This window comes from Hyaena hyaena, unplaced genomic scaffold (genome assembly GCF_003009895.1).
Source record: "Hyaena hyaena isolate Hyena2069 unplaced genomic scaffold, ASM300989v1 scaffold_234, whole genome shotgun sequence".
Classification (NCBI taxonomy): Eukaryota; Metazoa; Chordata; class Mammalia; order Carnivora; family Hyaenidae; genus Hyaena; species Hyaena hyaena.
In genome coordinates, this window is record NW_024080865.1 from 326,178 (window position 1) to 352,567 (window position 26,390).

Below are 26,390 nucleotides of genomic sequence, written 5' to 3' on the forward strand. Positions count from 1 at the left end.
CTGACAAAAACTGAGGACTGATGGATGTGGGGGGGAGGGGGGGATGGGCATGGAGGAGGGCACTTGTGGGGATGAGCACTGGGTGTTATGTGGAAACTAATTTGACAATAAACTATTTGTAAAAAAATAAATAAATAAATAAATCTATAGGTCAATTTAGGGAGAATTGACAACTTAACAATATTGAGTCTTTCAATTCATGAGCACAGTATGTCTTCCTACTTATTCAAGTCTTCTTTAATTTGTTTGATCATACTTTGTGGTTTTCAACATATAGCTCTTGCACTTTTTTTTAGATTTATATTTAAGTATTTCAATTTTTAGAGCTATGGGAAATATTGATTTTTAAATTCGATTTCCAATCATTTCTTATGACTATAAATAGAATTGATTTTGTATCTGACCTTATATCCTGTGACCATGCTAAACTTACTTTGAAGTGAATTTTTGGAGCTTTCTTTGAAGATGACCTGATATTTTCTACACAAATAGATATGTCATCTGTGAATGACAGTTTTATTTCCTTCTAATCTATAGGACTTTTATTTCTTTTTCTGGTTTTATTTCACTGGGTAGAACTTCCAGTGCACTGTTTGTTAGGAGCAGTGAGAGTGGACATTCATGCCTTATTCCAGTTATGGTGGAAAGCATTCCATATTTGACCATTTAATACGCTGTTAGCTATAGATTTCTGTTAGATACCTTTTTTCAGATTAAAGAAGTTCCCTTCTATTCCTAGTTTATTGAGAAGTGTTATCATGAATAGATGTTAAATTTTGTCAAATGTATTTTCTGCATCAAAGGGTCATGTGGTTTTTCTTCTTTGGCCTGCTAATATAGCGAACTACATTCATTGGTTTTCAACTATTGAACCAGCCTTGCAGTGCCATAGTATTCTTTTACTCTATTGCTGGCCACTGGCCAGCAATTTTTAATATTTTTTGAGAATTTTTGTGTTCATAAGAAATATTTGTCTGTAATATTCTTTTCTTATACTGTTTTTGTCTGGTTTTGGTATTAAATTAATGTTGGCCTCATATGATGTGTAATGAAATATATACCACTTTTCTGTTTTCTGAAAGATCTTATGTAAAAATTGGTTCTATTTCTTTTTAAATGTTTGTTAGAATTTGTCGGTGAAACCAACTGGACTTGGTATTTGTTTCTGGAAGATTTTGAACTACAATTAGTTTTCAAAATAAAAATAGGGATTTTAAGGTTATCTACTTGGGTGAGTTTTAGTAGTTTGTAGCTTTCAAGGAATTGATCCATTTCATCTAAGTTGTAGAATTATGTGCATTGGGTTGTTTGTAGTATTCCCTTATTATTATTTTAATACATACAAGATCTGTAGTGGTCTCACCTGTTTCACTCCTGATGTTGGTGTTTTGATTCCCAATTTGTGTGTTACCTCTTTTTGTTTTTGGTAAATCTGGTTAGAGACTCATCAATTTTACTGATCTTTGCTAGGAATTGGCTTTTGGTTTCACTGATTATTTTCTCATCATTTCTTCAATTTTTTTTCCTGTACCACACTGTTTCTCCTCTCCTTCTTGGATCTCAATAACAGGAATGTTAGACCTTAAAGTATCATCCTAAAGATCTCTGAAGTTTTATTCATTTTTTTGCTGTTTCTCATATTATCTTTCTTCAAGTTCACTGACTTTTCTGTCCTCTCCATATACTATTTAGCACATCCAGATAATTTTTCAAAATGTTATATTTTTTACCTCTAAAATTTTATCTGTTTCTTCTTTGTAACTTCTGATGTTTTGCTGATTCTTGGTATCTTTCCATTTATTTCAAGACTATTTGCCCTTATTTGTTAGAACATGATTACTATGGCTATTTGAAAGTCTGTCTGATAATTCCAAAATGTATAACATCCTGGGGTTAGCATCTGTTGATCATCTTTTCCTTTCAAGTAGAGATACTCCTTGTTCTTCCTACTCTGGATAATTTTGGATTGCAGCCTTTGCAATGCTCTATAGATCTGCTCAGCACATGCACCCCCAGTGGCCAGTCTAGGCATTTGTCTACCCCATAGTTTAGTTCTCAAAGACTGTGGTATGATATTTAGGACGAGATCCACGTATGCTCCACTCAGAGGTGACCACAAGAGTTCATCCGTAACTGTATGGATTTGCTTTCTTGAGCTCCCTCTCCTTCACAACCCACTTAATTCTGCAGTACAAAAGCTGGACTTTAATTTCCTCACTTTGCCAGGCACTTCTCACCACTCCGTCTACATCTAGGGAATATCAATGGGGAACAGGGTGAGAGAAAAAACAGTGAGTATTTGCTCCCACACTCTAGGGAATCATAGCTTCCCTCAAAGACTCGGGTGCTGAAGGTTTTGGCTGCCCAACAAAAGCACTGCTACACCACTACCAACAGACTTTCCTAGAGGCTGAGTGGGGAGATAACAGCAAAAAGGGATGGGGGGTAATCCAACAGAGGATTTGCCTCACACTCTCTGACTCTTAGAGGTTTCCCTTCTTACTTCATAAGCTGGAAGAAAGAGCTTCTCTTGGAGCTTGGAGCTTGTTTCCCTGTACCCACTATGCACTTCTGGGTTTGGGGCTGCCTGGGAGTCAGGTCTAAGTAATACCATAGAGGGAAGGGAATGATAAACTCACTGCAAAGTTGGTGATTCTTTAAATGCTAAGTTTATTCCCCTACTTGCCTTCTATGATTTGCCCTACAGAGTCCTTAAATAGTTGCTCCATACATTCCAAAGTTTATAGTTGTCCTCACTGGAAAAGACAAATTAGAGTGTTCTGATTTCATCTTGCCGAGGTCTGGAAGCTGCCTGCTTGTATTTTGTTTTTCATTTCTTTAAACAAGAATTGTATATTCAGAAGAAAGCTTAAAACCAATTGTGTTTTGTTGTTCAAACATCGTCATAGGACATTGCACCCTTTGCTGGCAGCATCTGGCTGAGAATGTCACCTCCCATTCTTTTGCAGGGACACAGCTGACTGTGGAGGTCCACCCTCGAGATGCCATGCCCCAGCTGCTCAAGAAGTTCTCCTTGGCTAAACGTACGTACGTACAGGGCTGCTTGTGTGTGGAGGGCTGGCGGGAGGAGTGACAGTCACTTAATGGGGCCAGAGCCCCACCTAGATATCTTTTGAGGGAAGGAGAGGAGTCACCTAGGCCTACACACTGGAAAGAGGCAGAGGTGTGACAGCTTCATTCTGGGGAGTCTCTTCTCTGTATCTAACACCCACTGTTTTTGAGTCTGTGCAATTAGGTATGGGTAACACAAAGCACTTAGCTAAAGATGAATTCCATCACAAGAGTTTTGTTTGGAGATACCATTTATTGTCTGCCTAAAAAGTGGCATACACAGCGGTAAGCATTTTACATTCATTAACTTTTCAACCCTTTGATAGATGCCTCACCTATTAATTCAGCAAAGTGAGGCCCAGAGAAGTGAAATAACTGCCTAAAGGACCAGCTAGGAAGTGGTTCAAAACCAGGTCTGACTGAGACCAATGCTCTTAGCCACCATGATTGGCTGTCTTCAGTGCAAGGTGCATGGGGTCAGATGCACGACTTTTCCACTCCCTTCTTGGTCCTCTCTGGGCATCTGTCTACCTTATAGCTAAAGCAGCCTGGGGACATGCTGGCCAAGGAATGAAGTCTACAGAGCAGCCAGGGCTCAGGTTCTCTCCATGTCTCTGCATGAGCAAGGCAGGCCCTCCTGGCTGCCTGGTCCTGCAACTCTCAGAGGTCAGGGTCTCAGAAGGTCAGTCAGGTACCCTGTCTAGTAGACAGGCACTGGAGTCGACTGGCTGGGCTCAGATCTCAGCTCTTACCCTGGGCAAGTAGTTTTCCTCATCTATGAAAGGGAGAAAATAATTCAGGTTCCTTCATAGGACTGTTGCAAAGTTAAATGAGGTAGTCAATATAAAGCACAAGGCAGGCATAGTAAGTGCACAATAAATGCTATTATGTTGAACCCTCATTACTCTATCAAAGAATGGAGATGGAAATAAAACATAGGTACAAGAAACACAAGGACCACTCTTTCTCAGTGCCTCTATACAGGTGCAACCTTCCATTGTATTTACAGCCTCTGATGAGCTTCAGGGGCATAAAACAACCTGCCTCCTCAGCTCCTCTTGCTTCCATCAAGGACCCACATCTTCCTGACCTGGTTTCAAATCAGCAGCTCCTTTCCTGTTTCCAATGAGTCTAATAGCTATTGGCAACCATTCTGCATTACCAGTCCTAGACTGATAGGATTCGGTTGCCCTCGAACCTTCCTGAGGAATAATTTAATAACTGCTTGACTTTTCTGGGCTTCAGCTCCATAGAACCTGCCTTTCCCTCGCCCCCCATTCATTTCTTCCCATGGTTAGCTCTTATCTGGCAATGAATTCACTACGGCTGTTGGCATCCCCAGCTGTGTTCCAGGATGGCAGGGAAATCCAGAGGAGGGCAGGAGCTCCAGGCTCTAGGTGGACCCACTGAGGAACACAGTTTTGATGGCAGAGAAAATTCTGCCTTTGCTTGCAGACTGTAGTTCTCCTTCTTACCATTCCCTCCCTGGTCCCCAGTCCTTCCTCTGCCTCAGCAGGAAGTCCAGGGCAATTCCAGCAGTTAACAGGTGGTGAGTGGATATGGGAGCAAGAAGGCTGGGCATAACCAAATGATAAAGTTGTAGAGTAGCTGGTCAGTTTCGAACAGATAATCGTAACCAAAGTAGATGGTTAATCTTCCAAAGTAGATGGCAGGGAACTTGCGTCTAGGTGTGATTTGATTTGTTCATTCACTAGTTTCATTTATTCACTCACTCATTCATTTACTCAGTAAATGTATACCAAGCACCTCGATGCTAGGGCTGCGGGGTTGAAGATAACTGTTAAAGTCCCTACCACCAAGGGAAACTTACATTCTGAGTGACTTATAATAAAAGCTAATATTTAAGTCAGGGGTAAGACATACTTGCTGTGATAGTGACATTACACTGGGTGCTTTAAGCAATGTTCTAATCTTCACAGTAAACTTATGAAGATGGTACTAACTGAAAAAAAAAAACAAAACAAAGAAGGCTGGGCATAAACATGGAAGAGGAGGGGTCAGAAGCCAGGACCACCACACAAGAATTGTCCATGCTTGCATTTTGACTTCTTCTGAAGTGTCTCAACCTTTGGGATATTGCAGGTTTACAAGGTGATAAAAATGGAAACACAAGGCCCCGGCAGCCTGGAGCAAAAGATGCCCATGGTAAGTTGCAGGGCCTTCTCCAGGGCCGTTCCATGAGATGGTGAATTGGTTTAGCCTCATGGGCCAATCTCCAGTCAATTGAAAATGGCTCCCTGGGTCCTATGTGAATCTGGGGCTATCTCTGGGCTCATGGCGGGGAGTAGTATCATGATTGATTAGCAAGGTCTGCCATGGACACAGGCAGAGTAATGAAAAGCTCACACACCATATGACCCCAAAGCTAAAGCAAAAACCTCAATAACAAGGCAGCCCATTACAGAAAACATATTAAACAGAATTCAGAACCGTGTTAACTTTAAATGGAATGCCAATTGTCCATAAGGTAGGAAACAAGGGAATAAGCAGAATAGGCCAGAGGGTAAAACCCTGAATGGGATAATCGATGGCCTGGCCTCGAGTCCTATTTTTGTCCCTCACTCACCTTCCTGGGGCCTCAGTTTTCCTCTCCATAGACCAGATGGTATCTAAGGTTTAGCAGAGATTGGCACTTCTTTCCATTGTTTTGTTTCAAAGTTAGAATAATTTAGTTAATGCCACTGGTATTTTAAATGTATTTATGCAAAATCACATTTAGATCTTATATAATCTCTTCAGAAGGTAAATGTAATGAAGCATAAATCATTGTGGGTATTTTTAATGTTGAGATATTGTAAAATGGAACCAAGAAAGGGTAAAACTAGTAATAGGGTTTTCAGTCCCATTTTAGAAATGTCATCCTTCTTCTCAGTGGGGGCGGGGGAGACCTCATTTGCAGAGTTATACCGAGTGGAAATTTGTTAAATGTAAGTCCACTTCATATCGACTTAGGTCACCCTGCTAGCCCTTGTCAGAGAATGGCAGGAGCCAGATTCCTTGGAGGGAGAAGGTACTGAGAACCTGCTGCGGGTACCCCCTCCCTTCTCAGGGGCTGGCTGGGCAAGGGCTGTGCTCAGACAGGACAGGGACTGACAGGGATCTGAGTGATGAGAGACAAGAGATCCCAGCACCAGCAATGAGCCACAATGGTGCTGGGCTTCCAGAGAGCCCCAGTGTAAGACTCTATAGGACAGACGGATTGTGGAGGGTCCAGGATATCCTGGTCCTTATAGAAGAAGTAGAAAAATGAACAAAGAAAGTGCTAGGTTGGTGGTGACACCACAGCGTCAGGGTAGGGTTTACATAGCCTGCCTGCCCACCACATGCTCTGCCTCCTCTTGGGACAGGAACAGTCCTTGGGTCCTGGATGTGTCATAGCATGTGACAGGGTAAGGGCCCAGTCAGAGGCTTGGGGTCAAAGGGACCAAACCCCTCTAGGGACTGTTGCAGAGTGGCAGCAGGAAGCAAGAAAGCACAACAAAGTGGCCCTGGGGAATGTGCTAGGCCCAGTTGGGTTGCGAAGAAAGAAGGCCTGGTTGTCAAAAGGAAGGGGATGTTGGAGTGGTGGGGAAATGCAGAAGGGCCCACATGGCCTGCTCCTGACAGCTGACTCGAGGCTGGGAGCTCCTCTGTGGCAGGAACTTGGCCAGCTCCCCAACCAGCTGCCACTGCGTTTCAGCCAATGCTGGCCCAGAGAGGGTCTTACGGGAGCTCGGGCCAGAACTGGTGGGCCGCCCCCTCCCTACTCACTCTTTCACCACATCTCTTGGGTCTGTAGCACCAAGGCCTGGTTCCCTCACAGACCTCAAGGGATATATGGGCTAACGCAGCTGCAGCCCCCACACCAGGCACAGAGGCTCTCTACCTCTACCCTTGCCCACAGAGGACCCCCACCCTACTACACCCTCCCAGGGAGCAGCCTTACAACATGATCTTTACAACACGATCCACCATCTCATTCACTCTCCCAGGTGCCCCAGAGATGTGTGCCTAACACCTGGTGGCTGGGTTCAGCCACCCCTAGCCAGGTGGGGGTTGTGAAGGTCAGGCCCCCACTAGAACCTAGGCTTCAGGCAGCCCCCACCATGCTTCCCCCTGCTTCACTCTGCTCTTTCCAGGCTGGCTGCCATGCCCTGGGGCCCCACCAGCACCCCCACAGGGGAATGGGGTTATCAGTGAGTTAGGGGATCAGTGCCCTTTGGCCCCACCCTCCTCACCTAACCCCTGGCCTCCCACCCACCTTGCCTGACTTGGTCAGCCTTGAATAATGGAACCTTGAAGAAGGAGGACCTTACCAGAGCCCAGGCTCTCTTTTGGGCTGAGACAGGGGTTTACTGCCCATCTGTGGCTGGTCTGATGGAGGGTGTGCCCAGTTTCCTATAAGAGAGGCTGGCACAGAGGAGTGATTCTGGGGCCCAGCTTCCCTGAGACGCCTCCCCACAGCACCTGGGGCACCCGTTGCTACAACACACTTGGCTCCCTCGGGGTGCTCCAGTCTCTGGCTGACCGTGGGCAAGGGAGGAAGCCTGTCTGGGTGCCAAACACGCCTCCCCCCACAGAAGCCTCCAGAGCCTGGCTCCAGCACACCCCCTCCCATACCCAGGGTGCCCTCCACCCTGGGCATCATAGCTCTTTTCTTGAGCCCATCAGGGCTGGCATACTTCCCATAGAGCCTGCTTTTCTGGAAAAGTTAGCGGGAAATCTGCAGAAAACTGAACGGCGGGGAGAAGGGGACTCCACCGTTAATCTGCCTGGGCACTGCTGAGTTAATTGAGGTGAAACCAGTCTCTCTACTGCTGACTTCCCGACGTCTGCAAATAGGCTTATATTCCCCATGAGTCTCCAGACGAACTAGAGAAGTTGCCACAAGCCAATTTCACCAAGGAACCCTTCTAGGAGCTACAGCTCTTGGGAGCAGTTTTTCAGGTTCTGGGAATCATGTTGAAGGTCAGGCAGTCACAGCTCCTCAAAAAGACAGAGAGCCCTGGGCCACGCAGCGCTTGTCCGCAGGCCTTGGCGGCTGACTGAGCCTCCCTGTGTTTCCAGCTTACCCCTGGGATCGGTCCAGCCTGAAATCCATGCCCCTGGACCTGCGGCAGTTTGAGAAACTGGACACGTACGCCTCACAGGTAAGACAACAAGCCCCTCTGCATAAGGTGGCTTGGAGCTTGCCCAGGACAGAAGACCATGCCATCCCCCACAATGCCACCCACGGTCCTGATGCTCCCGCCTCAGCTGCATACGCTGGCCCCTCTGGCAGGCCTCTCTGGACAGCCCTGTCCTGACCGCCTGCCAGTGCCCATTTGAGCTTTGCTGCTGCTGAGCCAGGCCATGCCTGGCCCATGAAGAAAGGGGGTAAGAGGATGAGGGAGGGTCATGGAAGCAGCTGGCCAGCACCCAGCGCGACCACGGCCTTGCTCAGCCCTGGAGCACACGGGCTGCCAAGCTCTCACACATCTCTGTCTAGGCTCTTCTGGGGTGGGGTCAGGGAGGGGCAGCTACAAAAGTGGAAGCACTAGAGACCCACTAGGGTCCTGGGAGCAGGGCACTTGCTGATTGGAAGGGCCAAGGAGCTGGACCCACTGCTGAAGTCAGGGTCAGCCATCATAGGCCAATAAGCATGGAAATCATCTACGGCCTAAAAAGACCACCCTGTGGCTGGCACATAGTAGGTACTCAGGAACCTTGTTTACTAACTGATGAGTGGATGGATAGCGGCATGGATCCAGAGTCAGATCAGAGGCAGGGCCATCAGTGGGGAGCCATGAGCTGTCCCAGCAGGAGCAGGCATGGCCCGGATGAAGAAGGAACACTGAAAACAGAGAGGAGTGGAAAGGTCAACACTGAACTGGAGACAGAAGGAGGACTCTAACCCAGTGTGTACGAGGGAGTGGAAGTGTGCGAGGGAGGGAGAAGGCAGGGGGCTCACAGGCTGTGGACTGGATGATGGAGGGAGAGTGGGACAGCTTCTCACTACAAGAAGCAGGTCTCAGGGGACAATGAGTTTGTTTAGGGACAGCAGGCTCCAGTATCTGCGGGACAGCCAGTGGAAGTGGCTGGGCGTCCAAGCTTGGAGCTGTGTCCAACTGGAGAGCTCTGGGCCAGAAACCCCGATTCAGGAACCATCAGATTTGACTAAGAGTGAAGCCACAGGGTGGGTGTCATCCTGGGGAGGACAGGGCAGGAGGTCCAAAGGACCCAGAGCCACCTCAGGCCAGGGCAAGATCAGGAAGGATCAATGTTCTGGAAAGTGCAGGCAGAGCTCCCTGAGGGCAGGAATGGTCAATAGCATGAGCCATTCAGTCTGGTGAAGTGAGGTTTCGTGACTTCAGCACTGAAGTGCTTCCTACTCCCAGAGGAACAGTTCAGAGGAGGTGTGGAGCCTCAGCCAGACTCCGGCAGGCTGAGGAACAAAGTGGGGGTGAAAGAGGAGGGAGTGAGGAACCCACAGGAGCCTGGCAAAGAGGGGAGGGCTAGATGTAGGCAGTCCTGAGAAAGAGATTTGGGGAGGGGTGCAGACAGGAGGGGATAGGGCAGCCATGACTGGAAGGGAAGAGGTGAGGACACAGATGGGCAGGGACACCCTGAGGAAGATCAAGCCCTGCAGAGACAAGAAACGTGGATCAAAGGCTTACAGAGAGGCTGGCTGAGCAGGAGGGAGGGCTCACTAAGGAGAAGTCCTGCCGGGGCCTTGTTGAGTCTGAGGCCAGGTTGTCTCTGAGAGGGAGAGAAGGAGGTGCATGCCAAGGTCTGAGGAGGGTGGGCTGTGTTGTAATGGCCACCAGAAGGGATGGGACAGGTTGCTGGTCCAGCTTGGACAGCAGTGCCAGGAACCCCACTGAGGCCAGAGACCCAGCCACGGAGCAGTGAGTGTCCAGAGCCAGCCGGACCCAGGTAGAGCCAGGAGGTGGGGACCAAAGAACCAGAAGTCACAGGGTCAGACAGTGGATCCTGGGGTTCTGATGTGAGTGGCAGAAAGAATTCAGGAGCTCAGAGAGCTTAGGAGGGGGGCTAGTGGAGGTGTGGGCGCTATCCCACAGGATTAAGCACAGGATTGTTCCAGCTTCTCAAGAACGATTGAACATGGTTAGGGCCGCCTTTCCCACAACTCTAAACCTTGGCCTCATTTGTTCTTTTTTTTTCAATTGTGGTAATATAACAAAAAATTTGCCCTTTTAATCATTCTTAAGTGTACAACACAGGGGCATTGATTGCATCACAGTATTGTACAACTATTACCACTACCTGTTTCCAAAATCACCCCAAGCAAATAGTCCGTACCCATGAAGCAATCCCTCCCCATTCTCCCTGGTAACCTCTGAATCACTTACTGTCTCCATGAACTTTTTTACTGTCGCTATTCCATTTAAGTAGAATCATACGTATGTGTCATGCTGTGTCTGGCTTACCCAGCATCATGTTTTCAAGGTTCATCCACCTTGTAGCATGTGTCAGGACTCCATTGCTGTTGATGGATGAATAATATTTCTTGGCACAGATAGATACATGTGTTTACCCATTCATCTGTGATGGACACTGGGTTGTCTACCTTTTGTCTATCGTGAATAACACTGTCATGAACAGAGGTGAACAAGTATCTGGTTGAGTTTCTGTCTTCAGTTCTTCAGGGTATATACCTCAGAGTGGAATTCCTGGATCATATGATAACTCTGTTTAGCTTTTTGAGGAACCCCCAAACTGTTCTCCACAGTGGCTGCACTGTTGTACATTCCCATGAGCCATGCACAAGGGTTCTAATTTCTCCACATCCTTGTGATCTTTTTGATGCCAACAGCCATCCTCATGGGTGTGAAGTGGTGTTTTGTGGCTGTGATCTGCATTTCCCTGGTGACTAATGATGTGGAGCAGCTTTTCATTGGCTGCTTATGTATCTTTGGAGAAGTGTATATTCAAGTCTACCCATTTTAAAATTGGGCTTTTTGTTTTTGAGTTGTGGGAGTTCTTTACATATTCTGGATACTACACCCTTATCAGATGCATGGTTTGTGAGTATTTCTTCCCATTCTGTAAGTTGTCTTTTCACTGTCTTAATTATGTCCTTTGATGCCCAGAAGATTTTTATTGTTATGAATTCCAATTAATCTATGTTTTCTTTCGTACCTTGTGTCTTCAGTAAGAATTTGTTGCCAAATCCAAGGTCATGATGACTTACTCCTGTGTTTACTTCTAAGAGTTTCAACATTTAAGTTCTTTTAAGTCATTGCTCTTTTTTTGAGTTAACTTTTATATATGGTATGGAGTAGGGAGCCAACTTCATTCTTTTGTATGTGGATATCCACTTGTCCAGCACCATTTGTTAAGGAGACTATTCTTTCCACAACTGAATGGACTTGGCATCCTTGTCAGAAAAGTCAGTTAGCCAGAGGTGTGTGAGTTAATTTCTAGACTCTCAATTCTATGCCATTGGCCAATATGATCCTTATGTCAGTACCACACCATTTTGATTACTGTAGTTTTGTAGTAAGTTTTGAAATCCAGAAATATGAGTCCTCCAACTTTGTTCTTTTTTCAAAATTGTTTTGACTGTTCTGGGCCCCTTGCAATGAATTTGAGGATGGGCTTTTCCATTTCTGCAAAAAAGGCCTTTGGAGTTTTATAAGGATTGTGTTAAGTCTGTAGATTGCTTTGGATAGCATTGACCATGGATAGGGGCTGCTTCAGCTGCCCAGATTTCCACCCACCTGACTGGTTTCAGGGTCTGCAGTGAAAAGATGTGTGGCTGTAGGGGCAGTGATTCAACTGGTCAGCCCTACCTGACATGTCCAGCCCCCCAGTAGGGGTTGCCCTCAGCCTAGCCTTTGTGCCTCTGGCCCTCTCCTCCTCCTTCTCAGCCTGGAAGAAAAGCAGCACCAGCTTCAGGTGCCAGGGAACTGGGCTCCCACAGCCCTCATCTAGGCTTTGACATATGACATAGGACGACCCTCCCACTCCCCAGGTGACGGTCAAGAGTGGCCTGGACGAGCTGGTGAGCGACCTGCTCCAGGAGGCCCACAGTGACCTGGAGAGGGTCCGCGTGATCTGGATCTGGATCTGCCACCACATAGGTAGGCCCACCTGTGGTGCCTTTGGCTCTAGGATTCCCTTGATGCCACTCCCCACAGGACCCTATTCCCAGGGGCACCTCTCTGGAATTCACTTGACCACCAGAGTGTATGGAGAAAGATGGACAGTGGAGGAAAAGGGTTCCCAGGTGGCTAGGTTGAATCACCAAAGACTTACGAAGGAGGTGCTTCAGTCTCCATGTGCTAACAGTCTCCATGAAGGGTTGTTGGGCAGGGGATCCCACGTGGCCATCTGCCAACGCAACGGGTGACCAGAACTAAGGCGCCTTCACCCAGCGGCAGTATTCCCTTGATCCTGGCGTCCTGGTAGACCTGCTCCACAGACCTGAGAACCGAGGACAGAAGGTCACCTCCAAAAAGGACAGCCCAGAATCATAGCTGTAGGAAAGTTACTGCCACACCAGAGGTTTCTTCAAGTACCAGTGCTGGGAAGAGTGGGCTCTCCTCTCCCAGCTCACTGATCTCACACTGGTGCCCTCAGCCACCAGTCTTCACCCCGCCTGCAGTCACTCAGAACAAGCTCAGGGCCTGTGCAGCTGTCCCCAGCTCTGCACAGGATAGCGTTGGGGTCTGACAAACTCAAGCCAAGCCCCACAGTGGTTTCCAGGGGGATGCTGGACGGCTGCCCCTTGCAGTCAGTGGAAGAGCCAGGTGGGGGGTGGACTTCCAGTGTTTTCCCTGTGACATAACAAGTGGGGCTCTCCTGATCTGCTGCCACTGAGCCTTTCCTTTGTCCTCCCAGAGCAGCAGGGAGGGATGCACCTGACACACAGAGAGGGTAGAATCTGACAGTAGGGCCTGTGAAGCCATTTCCTCCCACCCCAAGCCCAGCAGCTCCGTGCAGCCTGAGCCTTGAGAGGGCAGGGTCAGAAACAGAACATTAGGTAGGACTTCACTTACTGCCTGCCACCCTCACACATGTTCCCTTTGTGCCCTTAGTGGCCACAGTGATTCCTGCCTCAGGGCCTCACCGCTGGCCTCTGGCTGGTAGTGAATGACAGGCTGTTTAGCGGCAGCTCAGAGCGCCCCCTATGGGTCACCATGAGGCCTAGAGGGTGGTGGCCACAACAGGGATAAACTGCTTGCAGACCTGCATGGGGGGCCGGGGGAAGAGGGGGGGAGTGGGAAGGGGAGGGCAGAGTTCCCAACTCCAGTGCTGTCTTGGTCCCCTTCCCTCCCAGCCTCTCCTCAGAGTCCTAAGGAGCCAGGCAGTCTCTTCTGCCAATGCCTTGCTCTTCCTCTTGCCACTGCACATTTCTCTCCACAGTGACATTGCTGACAGTGGCCCTGGATGGCCTTGGGTTCCCTTCAGCCCACAGCGGTTTCTCCCCAACAGGAGGGAGACCCGCCCAAATGGTGCTGAAAGCACAGCCGAGGGTGGGGGTGGTGCAGCAGGCCATGGACCCCCCCTCCCCTTTCTCTTCTGCACCAACCTTGGTTGCCTCCCAGGACATGTTTCTCACAGCCTCCTCCGCCCTCCAGAGTATGACATCGAGGCTGCCCAGGAGAAGGACCGCCAGGCCTTCAAGCCCACAGACATCCTACGGACCCAGAAGACCAACTGTGATGGCTACGCTGGACTCTTTGAGAAGATGTGCAGGTACAAGAGGGGTCCGGCAAAGGGAAGGCAGCCCCGACTGACCACCCTCACCCATCCCTTCTCCCCCTTCCGATGCACCGAGTGCCTTCACCCACATGCCAGACCTGAAACCTGAGTTTGCAAACTGCTCTGGAATCCAAGTGAGTCCTGAAAAGGTCAATTTCTCCCTTTTTAACACCAGCATAATTGACTTTGTACCATCTGCCAGGCTTCGCGATGCATTAACATAATGGCAGATGAATGCACAGAGATAATTTGGTTATAAAAGGCCCTTTTCCCACCTTCTCCGATCTCTGTGCAGCTGAAGGTTAGAAGAATGGCAGGTCCCGGAACAGGACAATGGCTGCTGACGCCAAGGGGACTGTGAAAGCTGTCCTCGGGGCTGGCACGGGGGCCTCTCTCGGGGGAAACAAAAGATCTCCTACCTGAAAAGATGTGTCAGTTGGAGAAGCTGAATAACTAGGAAGCAGCTTTTCTCTTGGAGGCTTTGGGCTCCATTTCCATTGCTCTGGGAACGTGCGCCTGGCCACATGGTGGGTGACGGCAGGCGAGCAGCTGGTAAGGAAACCGCTTGTGTTTGGAGACACCATTGCTGCCTCTAGGCGACCTCGAGACAGACTCCAGGCTGGGGGGCCCGCCGGCCCCACAGCTTCCTGTATCCACTCTCTGAGGTCTGCGGTGTTCCCCGGACACAATCAGTCAGCGCTGGCCTCCTCCCCAGGGAGATGGCCAGGCTCTGCCCACCGTCTCTGCAGGCCTCTGGGAGTGGGGCTCCTTAGGCACCCAGATGTCAGCCCACCAGGACTCAGGTGGCAATTCACCAACCCAAGTGCAGCAACAGATACTTCAGAGTCCACAGGTGGACAGATCAGTTGTGCTGTCCGTGCTGCACACGCAGCCCATTCCCAGACTGGCGCCCAGCTGCCCGGTTCCCAACCTGCACCACCACCACCAGGCACAGGCGTGTGCCTGCCCCCGTGTCACTCCAGCCTCCTACCTGCTCCCCACTCTTCACTCCCCCCGCCTCCCAGCCTCACCCCTGAGACCACAGTCCCAGAGATAGCCAGGGCAGGTCCGGGGGCAGAGAATGCCAGCCCCTCTGCAGCCCAACCAGTCCGCCGAACCGGTCCTTCCTACCCCTCACATTCCTGTCCCCACTCCAGGCCCGGACACCCCAACATGCCAGAGAGGCCCTCCAGGAGCCGGGACCCTCACTGGCCCTCTGCCCAGACTCCCTAGGCCCTGGCTTCCTGAACAGGACTTCTGGCTCACGCCTTCCTGTAAAGTCTCCCCACATCTGACCCCCTGCACCTTTCCAGCCCTGCACCTGTGACACTGCCTGCACTTCTGTGTCCTCAAGCTCACTCTGCTCCCCTGTCTCTCATGCTCCTTCCAGGACGGCCCCCTCCTTTTCCCTCCCTTGAAGTCGTCAGCATACCTTATACACAAGCTCCAGTCTTGCCTTATGCTTTCATTTAATAATTTTTCCAAATTAAAAAAAATACTTGTTGATAGATAATTTATAAAATGCACAGAAGGAAAAAGAAGAAAATTAAGTTACTCTGACCACTTAGAGACAACACTTCACATTCTGTCACATTCCCTTCCAGCCTTTGTTCTAGCACAGATGTGTAACCTGGGTTCATCCTTTCTTATATGTCTTATAGGTCTAATACATCTTTGATGTGTCTTTAGCTGACCTGTCTCTCTGTTCCTGCTCCCCTTATGCAACACGCACTCAGAATCCTTCACACTGTAGGTCCTCAATCACAGGAAATGACAAGATATTCCTAGTATAAGTTGCGTGAAATGCGCCTTATTCTCTTTTTAAATAATGGAATAACCCTGAGACTGTTTTCAGCTCTATTTGTGCCTGGCATCTTTCAGAGTGAAATTTTTGTGTTCGTTTGCAAACTTGAAATCACTCAGGATTTTTAAATCATATAATATATCCTTCTTTATCCAGTATGAGCTTCCCAGCATGGTATAGAAAGGGTGCCAGATTTAAAGCCAGAAAGACTTTTGCAGTCCTCAGTTCACCAGTCCTTAATTTCCACTCCTTGATTTACCACTTGTTAGTTCGGTGCTTTTTGGAAAGCCACTGAACCCTTCAGAGCCTCGATTTTCCCATCTGTACATGGGGACCGTATTGTCTACTGGTAGTTCTACAGAGCTAAGTGAGAACATGCAGTGTGGAGTTTGCTCCCCTGACTTAGGGGTTGTTTATTTCAACCTTGCCTGTCTTTCTTGAGTACGGGAGTGTTGTGGCTCTATGGAACTTTCCTACAGACACACGTAGACTCAGAAAATTGACACTTGCCTTGAGTGAACCTGTCAGCTTTTTGGCCTGGTCCAGGTGCTTAACAATGGCCCTATTCTGGCCTGCAGCTGCTCATTAAAACACATCGCAACATTTTGCATCATTTAAAGCTAAGTTCCAGCCTGGCAGTTAGCATGTGAGAAACCCTGCACATTGCTCAGACATTTAGCAGTAGCTCATGGTTCCCTGGGTCCCTTTAACTTCTGCTTTAAAGATCAGTAACCTCGGCCATGCATCACTTTCCTAATTCCCTGACCTTCCAAATAATTGCTGAAGGTTTGGTAAATTCATTAGCGGAGTCCTTAATAACAGAAGACATGTAATCCACACTTACTGATTTATCCCGGCTTTGTTGTCAGGGTGGCCTCTTAGGAAGAGTAGTACCCACACGGCCATCATCACTCCTGCCAGTCCATTCTGCCTCCCTGCAACGGCCTCATTAAAGACTGATTTAATAAAGTAATTTGGTGGGGAACTCAGATATTTTTGCAGCATCCTTCCCTTCTTCACCGTCTTTCTTAACCAATGTGAGTTTTGTTTGTTGTTAGTGCTATTGCCTGTAACTGCTGGTCTGGTTCCTTTCTGACTTCCCATCATCCAGCATTAATATCCTTTCTTCTGCCTCAATTCCCACAGCCTTCCTGAATTCTGCTTAACTTCCTTGCAGGGGCCAAGCTCAATTTCCCAGATTCCTGCCACCAAGTCAGCCTCCGGCACAGCCCCTCTCCCTGTTATCATGGCTCTAGCACCACGAGCTAGCAGATTTTCCAGAGACTTTTGGTAAAGCCGGGAGCTTGTTACAGGTTGAGGCTTGGGTATTGAGGAGACTCGTTGTCACCAATCAGATGTCAGCCTGTTTTACATCCACCCTCCTGCTGTCCCTGAGAGTAAGAGCAGAGGCCTGCTTCTGCTCAGCACGATGTCCCAGACGATCCCAGCACATCCCTTGGTTCCGAAGGTCCCAAAAGGCTGGGAGTGACCATCTCAGCCTCCTAGGAGAGGCAGATACCCTGCATAACCTTAAGTTATTCCCAGATCTGACTTTGTCATATAAAGCCTCTGAAAGGGACATCTGAATCCCCGAACCTTATAGATACACCGAAGGATAACACTCGCAGGCATGAATGACATCGCCAGAAGGAGCCATCCTTTAATTTTGCTCGGTGTGCCAACCATACATTTATAAATTAAAACAAACCTTGACAATCAGTTAAAGCAAACCTTGACAATCAAAAAGGCTGGGGCAATACAAAGCTTCCGGAACTGTGTGCAGCAGGACAACTGAGTCCTGGTGCGGCTCCCGCCACTGGTTGACTGAGCGTCCCCAGGCAAGCCAGCCTCCCTCTCTGTTCTGCTGACACCTCACTTGTCAGAGAGAAGGCCCAGAGATCACTCTCCACAAGGCCCTACGCAGGGCCTCAGAGTGAAATTATAACCGTGGTTATAGTTACTGATCTCACCATAAAGGCTGGTGTAAGAAAAGGCAAAGGGGACCATATAGCAGATTATAGACACTGTTGAATTTACAAGAAATCAACTGTATAAACTGTGAAATATAAGCCATGGTGCTTGTCCTGCTGCTTGTCCTGCTGCTAGGAAAGAAATCACAAACTTTTTTTTTTTTTTGCCAGTTTAGAATCTACCTTGACTGCATCGATATTAACTTTCTTGAGGACCAATGTTTCAGGGACAGCAAGGCCTTAAAACTTCTAATTCACAGATGCTTGCCCACCTAAAGTGACCTTTAGGCTTAAGGTTAGGGAAACTACATTTCCAATTAAAAGTTAACATTAAAAATCATGATATTTTCATCAAGATACAAAAAAGAAAGCAAGCTTCCTTTCCTCTCCCTTGGCTATATCCCTTCTTCCATAATTTTCCATGTGGTTCACACACCCTGGAGAGGTGATCAGAGTTGGGGGAATCTGCTATGGTCAGAGCGCGGTGCCCGCAGGGCACACTGCCCGCCCCAGGCAGGATGGCCACCCTGCTGCGGGTCTGGCAGTGGTGTGGCTAACACAGCGCTACACGGCTGCCACAGCAGGACCCGGACCACATCTGTATAAAACGACAGTCACGGCCTGGTTCCACCACATCCTCAATGGATACCACTGGTGCTGGTGTTTTAAAAACTGTCAAAAGTAAAAAACAAGATTCTGCAGCCTGAGGTTATGAGGCAGACATCATGGGATGCTATTTTAGGCTCTAAGATGGCTGAGCAGATCTCAGTAGAAGGTGGAAACATTTCTCATCTTTTGTCCCTTCTTCAATGCTCTTCTCGATCTTTCCAGCGAATTCCTCTTCCTTTGGGTCCCCTCAAAGGGCTGTGTTTACCACTGGCATTTTAGTGATGGTTCACATATCTGCTCCTCTTGGAACTATGAGCGTATCTAGGGCAGCCAGCGACTTGACTTTTCCATAAATATTACAGTATTTATTATGTTATGATGGAGGATATGATATAGGGTATTATTCCCTGGTGCCTGGTACAGTGCTTTTCACATAGGGTACACATAGTGATCTTTTGGTAACGTGAAATGGTAGTGGGTCTTCCTGACTAGCACCCAGCAGCTGCAATTACTAGTTGCACTATTTTGCATGAGATCTATGGATTATTAACAGTAATGCATTGCATTATGACTTCTTTGTCCAATTCATTTTGCACATTGCTGCCAGGTAATAAAATGACCTGCTATCATAGTCGAGCATGGCATAAGCTTATAGCTGACTTTATTTTTTTAATCTTTGTTCTGCCCCTGGCATTCCCCATGGCCTTCCCAACTTCCGTTCAGCCTGTCACAGGAGAATTAGCCCCTAGAGATCATTTCATGCCAACCTTTCTTCTTGCCCATGATGGGCCTGGCAAGGTCACTGGAGGCGACCGTACAGCTGAGATGGAGCCCTGATCCCCTGGCTCGGCCCAGCGACTGCCCATCCCGCCACCCAATTCTGCCTCCTGATATCAGGATCCAGTCCCTCTTGCTCCCTGCCCCCTTCCCCAAGTGCTCCTGAAACCCTTCCCAAAGGGCCTCTCTGCTCTGCTCTTGTGACATTTCTTAGCCCAGGAAGCCTGGACCTGCCTCTGTGAGGCCCAGGCAGAAGGGCAGGCCTGCACCCTGCAGAGGACAGCAGCTCAGGCAGACGTGCGAGCAGCACGATGTCACGTGCAGGGAAGCAGCACCTTGGCGAGGTGGAAGGTGCAAAAGCTCAGGCTCCCCCTTTCGCTTCACTGACTCTCTCAACACACGAGAAGTAATATTTAGACAAATAATATTTCATCCAATATTCTGATGAGGGAGGGTTTTTTTGAGAGAGAGAGAAAGAGCATGAGCAGGGCAGGGGCAGAGAGACAGAGAGAGAGAATCCCAAGCAGGCTCCCCACTGTCAGCGTGGAGCCTGATACAGGGCTTGAACTCACAGACCCCGGGATCATGACCTGAGCCAAAACCAAGAGTCAGACGCTTAAACGGCTGAACCACCTAGGTGCCCCCAATATTCTAATTGTTAATTAAGCATATATTTTTAGAGGGAAAATTTCCCATTCCTATAATGAATGTGGAGCCATTTTCCCCGTTACCCTGAGAGTCTGTATGTGACTGTGTGAAAGACAGGGAAAAGGAAAGACAGGGAGGGGCTGAGGGACAGCAGACATGTCTGAAGCCTGGGGCTGCAGACAGACAGACTTGCAGGGGAGGCACAGCGCTGGCAGGAGCCCCCCTCTCAGATCCCCTGTCCCCCCCTCAGGATCGCTGGAGTGCAGTGCATGACTGTGCCTGGCTACTCCAAGGGCTTTGGCTACCAGACAGGGCAGAGCTTCTCCGGGGAGTTTGACCACGCCTGGAATGCCGTGTTCTTAGAGGGGAGATGGCACCTGCTGGACAGCACCTGGGGCAGTGGCCTGGTGGACTCTGCCACCTCCAAGTTCACCTTCCTGTAAGTATAAATCTCATCCCTGCTGGCTGCCTGCTGGGTGGACATGGGGGAGGCACAAGTTTGAAGCAGCAGGTGGACAAGCCGGGGTGGGGGGTGGGCTCTGCTCGCCGCTGGCCACTCCTACCCTTTCTCCAGCTCTGAGATGAGCCAGCTCCAAACCAAGGGTAAGGGCCCAGACCTTTCTATCTCCTCACCCTCTGCTGATGAAAATCCCTCCTCTGGCTCCCCATTGCACCCTCCACCCAGGTTTTAAAAGCCCAGCATTTGCCCATAGGCCATATGGGAGAGGTAAGGCAGGGCTGCGAAGCGTCTTTAACCGTCTGTAGATTCCCTTCAGGCCTTTGGCCCATTGACTGTATTACAGCTCTCACTGGACTGCCAGAATTCCCTCCCTGGCATCTGCTTCTCCCAAACACCAGAGTTCCTCCTGGACTGAATGCAGCCACATCACACCTCTGCAGAAGCGCTTACGGCTTGTGGGAAGGGGTGCTGTGGGTGCACAGAGTCACCGTGAGACATGGTGGGGCAGGGGGGCAGGGTGCAGCGTGCCAGAGCATGTCTATTCTCCAAGGCTTTGGCCAACTATGGTCTTAACCTGAGGCCATGACATTCATCCTGGTCATAACCTCTCTCGGCAGCTCAGATTCCTTCTTATCCAGAAAAATGAGAGTATGTTCTCTGATTTTTGCAGTATTAAGTCTATACAGTTCTGCACACAGACCAAATACAAGCTAAGAGTGAAGCATCCCCATCTCACATGAATCTCCAAGTTCTTCTCTTTATCCCCATCACTAACCTCTAGAAAGCCATGTCTCATTGGCCCCAGGGACCATGGGAGCTGCCCACCTGAGACTTTCCCTGCCTGCCTGCCCTCCACCCCATTAGCTGGCACCTGGTCCATGGGTTATGCCTCTGCTCCCTCAAATCTCCATTTGGCTTTGAGAGTAGCAGGAGCCCATTCCCCACCGAGACAGCCTCAGTGGACCATGGCCTACTCTTAAAAGGGGCCTCAGCTCCTGCCCTGGCTCCTATTTCTGGAAGCAGCATCTGTAGGGCCCATGTGAAGATTGAAGACAGTGGCCCTTCCAGCCGGTTGTTGGCAGGACCCCTGCTGCGGATGTGCTAGGCCAAAGAAGGCCCCGGAGATGCCCCTACGAGCCCTCGCCTCCCCCACAGAGCTGAGGCCTGTCACCCCACATGGCTACTGATCAGCTTCCCCTCCCCCCACCTCTAGCTACAATGAATTCTACTTCCTCACCCATCCCGCGCTGTTCATCGAGGACCATTTCCCAGACAACAAGAACTGGCAACTGCTCAAACCTCCTCAGTCCCTGAAACAGTTTGAGAACAACATGTACCACAAGAGTGAGTTCTACAACAAAGGGATGCTGAGCGCCCACCCGGAGACTCCGGTGATCAAAACAGGTATGCCCAGAGCGGGTGGCCAGTGGGGCGCGGCGCAGACAGAGCAGCCTGCTCTGTCCCTCAAGGCATCTGGGGCCCCAGGGGAGTGCCCTGCCGGGGCCATGAGCTTGCTCTAAGCTGTATGTATGTGCAGGTGCTACTAAGGCAGCCAAGGCCATCAGGCAGGATGCAGTCATAGGTCACATTTGCAGGGACAAGTGCCTGATCACACTTTTGCATCCTTGTGTAGGAAGTCCTTGGGTTTCCCTAGCCCCTGAGGGCCACACTCGCAGCCCCACCTGTCAGCGAGCCAGGGCTAGAGGGTCCCCAGCTAGGTGAGCCTCTCCCAGTTCCCACAGCAGGGAAGGGGCTGCCTCAGGCCTGGCTGTACCCATCTGCCAGTTCAGGTCCTTCACAGAAGCTCACTAGCCTGCTCTGTTCTCCCAACCTCCTGGCAGAGGACGCGTTGGCCCAGCCAAGCTGCGATCTGTGTGTCAGTGGTCTAACCAGCTAGTGGGGGGGACCTGGAGGTCTCCCAGGACCGAGAACTGGGGGAAGCTTTGTTACTGGAGCGGAGCAGCTGCTGAGCTGGGTGTTGGGAGCTGGGAGGGAGCAGGCATCACGGTACACAGGGACAGACATGCTCTGGAAGGACACAGCGAGCCTTCCAACACCTAGGCTAGGGCTGGCTCCAGAGGCCCAGCCTGGCCTCCTAGGCGCCCTGCCCTCACAAGCCCAAACGCCCCTTGGCTGTACCTGCTTCCCTCCTGGAGGCAGAGGCCGGCCTTCTCCAGCCAACATCCCTGGTGGTAGGCAATGCAGGACACCTGGCTGAGCTGTCCCGTGGCTGACCTGGACTGACCTTTGCTCCCCAGATCCCCACAGCGGCCTCAGACATCCAGCCTGGGTTTGTGGACTCTGGGGTTTATGGGGGGCAGCTGTGTGTCAGGGGTAGAGGGGGTACAGAACTGTGGTCACAAGCCTCGCAGGGCTGACTGCAGAGGACTTTGTCTTTTGTATGTTCAAGGCCCTGGTGCCTGGTCCGGGGCTAGGCACATAACCTAGACACACTACAAGGCCCAGCACAACCCAGTCAATGCACCTGCCATCCCCCCCACCCCAACACACATTTTAGCAAAGGACTGCTGGCCAGCACCAACTCTGCTACCAGGGGGCCTGGGAAGCCCTGAGCTCACGCTGGCTGTTGCACAGAGAGGTCTGTGGACGGGTCTACGGGTGAGCCCCATCCCACGCCGCACAGTGATGGGGTGCAGGGGCCACAGGTATCCCCACACTCCTTCCAACCGATTTGTCCTTTCCACCTCACAGTGGTTGCCGTAACCAGTCTGCTGAGCTCTCGGCTACTTTTTTAAAACTACAAATACCTGGAGGCTCCTGCTGTTACAGTAACAGCGGGAGGTTGCTGTCTTTGTGAGTGCATTTCCCATGCTCATATCAGGCAGGAGCCTGGTCGGTCTGCTGTGGGCCATGGAGCCACAGGGAAGAATGGACCAGGCTACACCAACATCAAATTAATAGCGTGGAGTAGAACTTGCCTGTGCAAGAGACACAGAACTGTAAACACTGGGTTTCTTAATATACAGCAATCTCAAATGTGATTCCATACTCATGATGCATATTTAAAGACTATTTCTTTGTTGGAGCTAGTTTTGTTAAGAGTAGGGATGGGAAGAAAGCAGGAGAGGGAAACAGATGGGCAAAAAGCAGGGAACAAAGAGGATGCAGGATGTAGGAGGAGGAATACCACTGAGGGGTGAGGAGAGGTGGAAGGAGAGGGGATGCAGGGGTGGGTCACAGGCTACTACAGAGTCCCTGGAGTCACCAGTCCTTATTTCAAGTCTTCCGGCCATTCGGCTCACCTTTGCCTAGAATCCGCTAGGCCAAGCACTATGGTCCTTTCCTGGGACACGCAGGAAAGGAAGCAGGAGTGCAGTTCCCCACAGCCTCACCTCTGCAGGGAAGACCGACATTGCAGAGAACTAATTCATTGCAATGGTGCTAAGTTTCCTGAGGGAGACACAGAACTACAAGAGAGGCTTCCAGGAAACCTCACAGTCACCTGAGGGTTTGAAAAAGCCTTCTTTACATTCTTTGCGGTCAGACATTATACTAAGGTCTTACTGGTTTGGAGGAGAGCAGTGGAGGGAAGAAGACTGTGAGGGCTACCAGATGTGAGGGGGTATGCCCAGGAGGATGTGAGAGAATGCCCAGTGGTCCTGAAAAGGAGGGTCCTGACTCAGGCCAGGCAGGAGGGACAGGTCCCTCACTGGTCTCCAGTTTGATGGTAACCCACACAAGTGAGCCCAAGAGTGGCCAGGTAGATATTTTTGTAGGGGCCCTCTGGCAGCCATGTGCTGGGCAGCACTCCATGTCAGAGGTGAATTCCACAGGATCTCACAGCCAACTCTCGTGCAAGATGGAGCAGCCTGGGTCCATGAGCCGTTGAAGGCTGAGACAACTTCTGCCCGCTGAGTTGGCTTAAGAGGAAGCAAGGGGAGAGGAGATTCAACTAAGAGAAAGAATGTAGACAAAGAAAATAGCACCAAAGCACAAAGCACTCCACAGTTAATATACCAGAAAGGGAAGGAATGGCAGCAGAGATGGGGCAGTGGTCAGGGGGTGGGAAGAGGGCTAGGCTGGAGAGCATGGTTGGGTGCAAGGAGAGAGGAGCACTTCCAGAAGGGCATGCCAGCAGCCCAGACTCTAGAAGGAAGTCACTGAAGTTTTTGGAGACGAGGGACAGGGTCAGAAGAGAGTAACATGGGTGGAGGGGAACTGCAGTGGGGAGAAGTTAGCAGTGGAAGGCAGGGAAAGGTTTCCAGATGGAGGAAGGTGGGCGAAGCTCTGAAAGAAGCCACTGCCCCTCCTGGTGGTCCCGTGAGGCAGGGAGAACTACGTAGGGAAATGCTCGTGGGCTATAAAACCAGAGAACTGAGCACCCATCCCTGAAAAACAGTGACCAGGACAGAGGAAGACAAAACTGGAGGGCACAGGAAGAGGCAGAAGGCAGGTGGATGCAAAAGGCCCTCCCCTGCACCTTTGACCTTTCCAGAGACACACTGAGACACACCCACTGGAGAGCCCTGGGTGGGAGCTTGGAGAGCAAGGAGGCAGCCCCACCCCTCAGCACAGCCTCCAACAGTGGACCATTCCAGCCAGGCTTTAAGGCCCTGTGTCCACCTGACAGCTGCTAACACTGTAAAGAACGGATGCCGGGAGGGGGCGGTGTGAAGCAAGATTTAAGACTGGAAGGAGACAAAGAGTGTCCAACTAGTCACAGGCCCTCTCCCCTGGTCCGGAACCAGGCTAAGCCTCCATGCAACCTTCATTTAATGTGAATCACTTGGGTGGAGCAAGCACATCCAGCTGGGTCAGATTTTCTTTGCAGACCCTCAGCTTTCAGCTCTAAGAGACCTGCAGCTGGGAGTATGGGGGGACCCTTCCAGTGGCGTGCCACACCTGGCTCACATCATGGTCAGTGACATCACTTTAATTGCTTAAGAGCCATCGTGCCGAAAGTATTTACACCATGGAAATGGGCAGGCGCTAGAAATCAGGGCATTTCTCTCCAATTTCTCTCTGAACAATTACCAGCAAATCAGCACATACTGGGCCCATCCCACCTGACCCTGGCTCTCTCTCCACAGTGAATGGGAAGGCCACCATCACCATTGAGAGCTGCGCCCCCACGCTCTTCATGTTCATGCTCAATGGCAAGCAGGAGCATGGGCTGCTGAGCCTCAGGAAAAACGGGATGAAGCTGGACATATACCCTCCAACAGTGGGCACCCACAAGCTGCAGATCTTTGCCAAAGGCAAGTCCGACATCTACAGCTCGGTGCTGGAGTACACGCTCAAGTGCAGCTACGTGGACATCAGTGTCCGGCTGCCAGCTGAGCTGCACCAGCCTGTGGGCCCCAGCTGGTTCTCGGAGCAGATGGGCATCATGAAGCCCTCCCACCCCGACCCCATCATCCACACTAGTGACGGGCGCTGCTCCGTCAGCTTCGGCGTGGAGGAGGGCATCAGCGTCCTGGCGTCCCTGCACGGGGACGAAGGCCCCATCACTGAGGAGACACAGCGGCGCTACATCTTCCAGATGCAGCGGGAGAAGCGGGCAGAGCTGAAAGTCCAGTTGCCCCAGGCCGGCAAGTTTGCCCTCAAGATCTTTGTCAAGAAGAGGCTGGAACCAGGCAACTATGTCTTTGTCTTCAATTATCTCCTCTGCTGCACCAACACCAAGGTGAACTGGCCCATGTTCCCCGAGAGCTTTGGCAACTGGGGGCAGGACAATGAGCTGCTGGAGCCTCTGTCGGGCGTGCTTCCTGCCAACCGGAATATCCCGTTCAAATTGAAGCTACATGGTATCGCCAAAGCCCTGGTGAAGGGGCAGGACACGTGGCCCCTGACCCTGAATCAAGAGGGCTACTGGGAGGGCAGCTGCAACACGGCCGGCTGCCAGGAAGTCTATGTCATGGTGCTGGAGAACGCCAACCACAACTTCTACTCCTACATCCTGAAATACAAAGTGAATGCCCAGTGAGGGCCAGCGCCCTGGCCACACCCTCCCGGAGGGCCACGGCCAGACTTGCCCAAGGAGGGCCTGACGGGAAGTGCAGAGAGCCCTGGACACCATGGAGTCTGCATGAAATCACTTCTAGGCCTCTGCCTCAGTCTCTCCACTCGGCCTCGGGAGCTGTGATGTTTCTGTTCCTTTGGCTGCACCTGGTGGCGGCAGTGGCCGAGGGGACTGAGGCAAAGGCCCTTTAGAAGAAAAAGGTGCTATGTAAATCCAAGGTATTGTAAACTGTACACCACTGCCCAGACACCCCCTTCTTGTTTTAAAGCTGTTGTTGTTTTTATAGGGCTGATGTGGGAAAGTAGAGACATTGCCCAGGCAGAAAGCTTAGAGAGTTCTCCTCCGCGCCCAAGAGGG

At 50.4% G+C, this 26,390-nt stretch overlaps 1 protein-coding gene across 3 annotated transcripts in view; it reads left to right on the plus strand.

Annotated features, from left to right (window-relative positions):
- KY (kyphoscoliosis peptidase) overlaps positions 1-25,997 on the plus strand; it is a 40,710-nt gene extending 14,713 nt beyond the window's left edge. For 2 of the 3 annotated variants that reach the window (XM_039243900.1, XM_039243902.1), the window contains 8 exons: positions 2,970-3,044; positions 5,176-5,238; positions 8,140-8,222; positions 12,050-12,158; positions 13,659-13,776; positions 19,841-20,029; positions 21,264-21,454; positions 25,102-25,997. In XM_039243900.1, coding sequence (XP_039099831.1) covers positions 2,970-3,044; positions 5,176-5,238; positions 8,140-8,222; positions 12,050-12,158; positions 13,659-13,776; positions 19,841-20,029; positions 21,264-21,454; positions 25,102-25,997 — 1,724 coding nt within the window. Of the gene's footprint in view, positions 1-2,969; positions 3,060-5,175; positions 5,239-8,139; positions 8,223-12,049; positions 12,159-13,658; positions 13,777-19,840; positions 20,030-21,263; positions 21,455-25,101 lie in introns of all 3 variants that reach the window. The other variant, XM_039243901.1, reaches the window with a different exon arrangement.
- Positions 25,998-26,390: the final 393 nt, after the last annotated feature.